The sequence below is a fragment of the Nicotiana tomentosiformis genome, chromosome 4 (genome assembly GCF_000390325.3).
Source record: "Nicotiana tomentosiformis chromosome 4, ASM39032v3, whole genome shotgun sequence".
Taxonomy (NCBI): domain Eukaryota; kingdom Viridiplantae; phylum Streptophyta; class Magnoliopsida; order Solanales; family Solanaceae; genus Nicotiana; species Nicotiana tomentosiformis.
In genome coordinates this window covers 90,160,672-90,167,951 of record NC_090815.1, presented here as the reverse complement: position 1 = coordinate 90,167,951, position 7,280 = coordinate 90,160,672, and the positions used below count along the sequence as shown (strand labels likewise).

At 35.9% G+C, this 7,280-nt stretch overlaps 1 protein-coding gene across 1 annotated transcript; it reads left to right on the top strand.

Moving 5' to 3' along the window:
• Nucleotides 1–4,009: 4,009 nt before the first annotated feature.
• LOC104115339 (U-box domain-containing protein 27-like) lies at nucleotides 4,010–5,536 on the top strand. Its single transcript, XM_009625937.4, has one exon. The coding sequence runs from the start codon at nucleotides 4,095–4,097 to the stop codon at nucleotides 5,355–5,357; it is 1,263 nt and encodes a 420-aa protein (XP_009624232.1). The 5' UTR covers nucleotides 4,010–4,094; the 3' UTR covers nucleotides 5,358–5,536.
• Nucleotides 5,537–7,280: the final 1,744 nt, after the last annotated feature.

Genomic DNA, 7,280 nt, shown 5'->3' with positions numbered 1-7,280 from the left:
TTTTATATCAAGCCTGATGTGATAACTTAAAAAATAGAATGAATGAAATCCTAAAATCGTGAATTTGCCTACTTGTATAAAATCATTAGTATATGTAATTTTAACTCTTTCAACAAACCATAAACAGGAAGCATCAAAGGTGTGATCCAGATCAATTTAGTATTGTGCCCGTAACGGATTACTGATAAAGGCATAAACATAATTGCATATATAGGACAGAGAAATCATATTACTAGCAAAGCAACTGAATTATAAAATAGGCCAAAAAAGAAAAGAAATGAAGGAGCTAATGAACCAATAAAATCCTAACTAGGTGAGGAAATTGAACATTCCTCAGTAGAGAGTCACAATTTTAATGAGATTGGTTACGTTGGCAGGTCATGCAAGAATTTATTAGCAAGAATTATATAAATATTTTTTACATAGAATTTAAACTCTTATTTCTAGATTACCATATGCACGATATGGATTTTTGCGCGCTCTCAACGCAAAGAGCATAAAATCAAGTTATATTTAGGAGCAAGATAATCAGACAGAACATAATCTCAAGTTATTTTAGGAGCAAGAAATTTAGGAGAGTCTGGATTAGGTGTGAATCAGCAATCCGCGGATTGAATAATCCAAGAAGCTAGACTAAATTGGATTGGACTGCTAATTAGTCAAAGTCAATGAACCTCATAGTCTCACAAAGAATCAGACATATCACATACTCATATTTTGTCTTTCAAGGAACAGTGATTTTCAAATATTCACACACTCCCACGCTAAACACGCACTCACTGTTCTTCTGTTTTTTCCCCCACCAAGTTTGAAACCTTCTAGCCCAAGATACTAGTTTGAAATTCAACAAGGAACTGCGACTCCACTATTATAATATTATTACTACTTTCTGCAACTATTTGGGCACTTCGCTTAATACCCCAAAAGTTACAAAAAAGTCATCCCTATTATTTTCCCCACGTTATTAGACGTCTGAAATTTCTATAACCTTATTGACTAACTCATACTTGCAGGCTGCAGCACCAAAAAGAGGAAATGGCCTTGTCTTTTAAGTTTTAATTCCTTAATTTCTTCATCTAAATTAGTGAACTCACATTTTGTAGATAATATATAGATAATGAAATGATCTTATATAACCAGTAGAGGGGCTAACCTTGCAATTGTTAAAAAGTCTAGGGACTAGGGATCTAAGAACAGTTCTTTGTAGTATTTGTTTGACTATTTCTGGAGACTGAAACTCACAATTTGGAATTTAAAAAGCTTTACTGTCTGTATCGTTACGTCCATTCGTTGAAAACTTGTCTATAGATTATAGTCGTCTTTGTCACGCAAATACATTAATTTTCTCCAAGTTTTGAAATGATTAGAAGTCGATTCGAACATGATTACGAGAAAACATGTATCGCCTTTTGACTAGAAAATTTACAAAATTTTAGAAAGAAAGAACAAACAATTTATTTTTTTTTAAAAAGGAGGAGGACGATAACCTTTCAAATTTCGAGTAGCTCTTTGGGAATCAAGACAAGTTAACTTGGGTCGCGTTTACATTTTGGTCCTGATTATACTAGTTTAAAATTGAATTTCTAGCACTGTTTTTTTTAAGTCGTTTTTTAAGTCGTTTAAAGAAGTATACATAAAAATTTTCGATCCGAAAAGTTTTATTGTGTGCCTCACACAACTGACATTAGTTCAGTTGTGTGAGACTCCTTTTTGTCTCACAAATTTGTGGACTCCAATCTTACACTTTTGGGTCCACAAAATGGTGAGACAAAAAAAAGGCCTCATACAACTAGTGATAAAAATTTTCGATCCTATATATGAAAATTTATTAATATCTTCATATTTTGGTTGCAAATATTAAGATAAAGTTTGCATCATGAATCGTGATATGATGTATCAAATTTATTCTTGATGTGTGACGTTATAAGAATCCTGTTAATCAACTTATTTTGATGATAATTGAATGAACCACCAAAACAGACAAGAGCAAACAGCCATTCTGCTTTCTCCTCGGTCAAGATAAAATGCAATATATATATATATATATATATATATATATATATATATATATATATATATATATATATATATATATATATATGCTTTCGTGTGCCCTCCTTTCTAGTTGGTTTTACAGAAAATACTTAACCACACTCAGTGTTTACATTCTAAATAGTATAATTTGACTTTAACAATTACAAACTAAAGTGAGTATACATATCTGATTAACTAATACTCATATCATAGTTAAGCAATAATTGTTATCTGTGAAAAATATTTTTCGTGTGCATTGATTTGACGTAAAAACTATAGTGTGATCGTATGAGTAAGTTTTTTGTTGATTTTATTATGTTTCTTTATTTAATTCCTTTGCCACTTGGTACAGGAGATATTTACTCCATCCATGAACCAAAAATGTCCTAGTATATGCATTAAATACGAAGAAATATAGAAAAAAATATTAAAACTTAAGAGAGAGACGTGCGGTCTGTAATAATGCAGTGTATTCATAATGCACGATGGAGATTCATGTGACATAAAACATTAATTCCTCTATCTTTGTGTAGTTAGGGTGGAAGTTCACACAAAATTGAAGAGAGAGTAGATGCTACCGTATGGTAAGGTGAAACTAAGTGAAAAGACTCCCATATGTCTATATGGTCTAACATATATCTTCCTTCAGTTTCAAGCAACCTTATTTTGGATAGAGATGAAGAAATTTCTTTATGTCAGATTAGTAATTGTATGTAAATTATAAGTTCTATTATAATCTCTAATACTATCATATATGCCTTCTTGATTAAGTTTAATGCCGATGTATTTCGGACCAAGGGTTGGAGCTAGATTTAGGATCATTATTATGGTAACTGGTAGTTAGTTAAGTTAGTAAAGAATGCCGCAAGTTGTGACTTTTCATAACACTGAAATCGTTGAACAAATTTCCTGAAGAGTTATTTATTGTCATTAGGTTAATTTAATTTGATATTATATAAACTAATAAACACTATCAATTTCTACAACTTAAGCCCTTAAACTTTAAAGCATACATTGACAATTACGTGGAAAGTAAAATAAACATGAAAATCAAAGCAGAGTTCCACAGTTCAAGTGTTTGACACTTTGACTTACTAAAATCAAACCAAGAAAATCATGCCCCTTCATTTCAACGTGTAGGCTCCACTTGAACAAACCCGAAAACTTGGACTTCGCTGTCCCCTGTCCCGTTTTACACGCTTACCCTATATTCTTATATACTTCCTAATCATCTTATGTCTATCATTATATTATTAATAATTAAAGGGACCTTGTTAAGCCCACTAATTAACATACATAATTGTACTTGATGTGGATCAATTCTTTGATTAATATGGATAAAATTAGTGGCAATTGATTGAGTGCTCCCTAACATATGTACCTTTTTCTTCACTTCATATAATCTCTATTCTTAAACTTCTCCATACCTACAACAATAAGATCTCAAAAAGCATTATAAAAGATTGATCGGACTTTCTTGGAGAAAATGATCAAAGTGGTCCTTAAGTAAGGGGTATAATATATAGGGGCGGAACTATTTTGGTCCTTGATATATACCTTTTCGAATATTTGGGTAAATTTAACTGACAAAGACTACATATTTTTATATTTAAAATAAATTAATTTTAAAATTCTTATTTTATCCTAGATGACATGTTTTTATGGACTAAAAAAATCTTATGGCAGATTTAATATCACTAGTTTTAAAAGTTTTTTTTCTTTTTTCTTAAATTTTATATTCGATCAAATTAGACCGGAAGGAAGTAACATTCATGTCACATCTGCACGTTTTAATAATCTTACAAGAAAATAAATAAACCAAGAGAAATTTTTTTTTTTTTAAAAAAAAAAAGATAGTGTGCAATGCACTTAAAAAACAGCGCATTATCTTAGCTGCATATGAAAAGAAATCCACTTGTTTACTTAAACAAACCCAATATAGTTGACCAAATCGACGTCACCACTTTCCACTTTGACTCTCCCTTTTATAAGCACAATCACCGTCCACATAACTAGCTATATTATTCCCACAAGGCAGAAAATAGAAAGGATAGCAAAAAATGATGAGAAATAGGAGAGAAGAATTATACGTTACCGTTCCGAGCCTTTTCCGATGTCCGATATCAATGGACGTAATGAAGTCTCCGGTAAGTCTCTGCACCGGCGTCACATACGATCGTAGCTCCATTCAAACTTGGCTTTCCCAAGGCCACAATACCTGTCCCGCCACCATGCAAATCCTTCCCTCCACCGATTTCACACCTAACCTCACTCTCCGGCGACTCATCAACGTCTGGATTCAGCATCAGCCGGCTAACTCACCCTCTGCCGCCACCACGCCGTCTTCCTCTCCCGCCGTCTCAAAGTCAGAAGTTCTCGAAATTGTCAAAAATCTCAACGGCGAGAATCGGTTGAGTTCGTTGGTGAAGATTGCGGAGTTCGTGAACTATTCCGATGAAAATCGAAGATTTTTTGTGAATTCGTGTGGTGCGATTGCGAATGTTGTTGGCGTTTTGGTGGATTGTGATGTGGTTGAGATTTGTGAATCTGTTATTGCGGTTTTGGATTTGGTTGTATTAGAGAATGGAGTTAAAGAGCAGTTCAATAAGGAGGTTTTGCGGAGCGATCGAGATTTTCTCTCAAAGTTTCTACTGATTCTTCGAAATGGAAAGCTGAGTTCGCGCATTCAAACCGCTCGGATTCTGGAATTCATCGCATTAGACGCCGATTCGCAACGAAAAATCGTCGAGGATCAAGGTTTACTCTACGAATTGCATGTGTTCACCCGCAAGGAGACCAACCGGTTCGCGGTCGAGGCCGGTTTATCAGCTCTAATCGCGGTCTCAACCATCAGACCGGCGAGAAAAGAGCTAGTCCGGCTCGGAATCGTGCAAACCGTCGGGAAAATCCTTAGCGGTTCGGACTCCGCTAGAGCGGTGGTGGAGAAGTCGCTGAAGCTGTTGGAAACGGTGGCGACGTGTACGGAAGGCAGGGCGGCGATAGGGAAGGGCGAGGAGTGCTTGACGGCAATAGTTACGAGACTCATGAAGAGCTCGAGAGCTGCGACGGAGCACGGCGTGACGGTGCTGTGGAGCGTATGTTGTTTGGCGCGTGATACGGCGGCGCGTGAGGTTATAGGGAGGGTCAATGGGCTGACCAAGGTGTTGCTGGTGATGCAGAGTGATTGCTCCACCGGCGCACGGCAGATGTGTGGGGAATTGGTCAAAGCATTGCGAGTGGTGAATAATAATAATAGTAAGAATTATTCAAAGTCGTGTTTGGCGAGTTATGATACCAAGACTACTCACATCATGCCCTACTGAAAATATTTATTAAATTAAATGCCACTCCTAATTGTATTGACTGACCAAACCAAAAGAATCGAACACTAGCTTTCTTTATTAGTATTTGTTTTTAGAAATTGGATTAGGTAGATTCATGTTGTAAATTCAAAGGAATTTTGCTAATGATACAATGACATTAAATTGTTCAATACATCAAAGCTCATTATTGTTGTCGTTTTTTATATTGGTGGTTGCATTAGGTGTTTTATTTATTTACGGATGATTTGATGTGTTTATTATCCATTGACGTGTAAAATTTGATGAAAATTACTATATTTAAAAAAAAAAAACTCAATAGTCAAAGTCGTTTAATAGGACCAATACTCTGTAGTGTTAAAATTCGTCTCAACTGCTACATTTTGGAGTTTGGACTATCCATAAAATCATCAATCCTCAAATAAAAATTTAGTCTAAAACAAGAAATACTGTAGGATTTCCTCCGGTATATACATTGGTCCCATATACGAAACTTTATTGTGTTTTTGGCTGAGAAATTTGGTAGTTCCAGCTAAGCATATCCATTTGAATTATAGTATAAGTTTCACTAATCATGACAGGTTTATCGGTTGACTATGCAATAGTAGTAAAATAGATTAGAAGGTCGTTCACGAATCACGAGTTGAAAATTCGCAGTCGTACAAGAGAAAAGCAGAAACAAACAAGAATAGAAAAAATAGGTGCGGGCGAGAATTTCCTCTAACCAAACGATGAAATTAATTTGAATCGTGTTTACCCGAAAAATCGGATATAGTTAAATTTATAAGGAGTTCTAAGGATATGTGATATAGCTTGATATAAATCGTACGTAGAAGTGAAAATATTTAGATTCTTGGCTATAGAAATGGAATATAAATTATTGAACTAGAAGAGTGAGTATGTTGAGTAAAACAAGCTTAAGAGATTTATTCTTCAATAAATAGAAGTAGTCTTTTCTTACAATGTGTGAACCTGCTTGTACTTACAAGGATTCCCACTTTATAGTAGATGAATCTTACTTTATTTATAATAAGAAATATATAGTGGAGAACCCATGATTAATTGTCTCTTCCTACCAAGATTCTCTCCCCCAGTGCGGTTGCAACAGCCCCTGTCTGCGAGCTCGATACTGGTTCGAGCTCGGTATTGGGTCGAGCCCTCGGCCTTGAGTTCGAGTTCGACATTCGGGATGAGTGTCAATCGGTCTGTGCATCTCCGACAACCTTCTCTTTGCCTTGCGGTTCGATTTGGCCATGGGCTTGATAATGATACCGAGCCGATTCCTCGATCGGTCTTGGAGCTCGAGGCTTGTTTGTACTATCCTCGAAACTCGTCTCGAGCTCTCACTTCGATCGCTTACCATTCGAACTCGATCAAACGTATGGAGGCCGAAATTTATTTCGATCGTATACAAATAGTCCCCTCATTTCTCAGGAAGAATGTGGTGAGAAGCGATATGATTTTCGACGGCTCGATCGGATTATAAGCTGACGTTTTTACTGGGCTAGATCATAAAATATGTTATAGTTGTCCCATCGATTTAGTCTTTCAAGGAATTTAATGCACGTCAGACGGTGGTCGGCCACCGCTGATACTGAACCGCCACGGTATAAACCTATAAATAGCCCTTCCAGTTATCATTTACCACTTTTACATCTTCAATCTCCTAAATTTTCTTACTCTTTCTACCTCTATTTCGCCGCTTGTAGAGCCACCTTCATCAGCGTTTGGCACCATCAACCTTTCATCTTCCTTTGCTTTTTTTTTCTCTTACATCAATGGCAAAAACTTCAAAAACCGTACCTCAGAAGGAGAAAGTTTCCTTTTCACGGCCGTCCGGCGACAAGGCGCCGGTAGAGCCGCCTCTCCATGAGTATGTTCCTGGCCCGTGTACTCTAAAGATCGATTTTAAGGTTGAAAATCCTT

Coding starts and splice junctions, on each gene's coding strand:
- LOC104115339 (XM_009625937.4), top strand. CDS start 4,095: ATGATGAGAAATAGGAGAGAAGAATTATACGTTACCGTTCCGAGCCTT.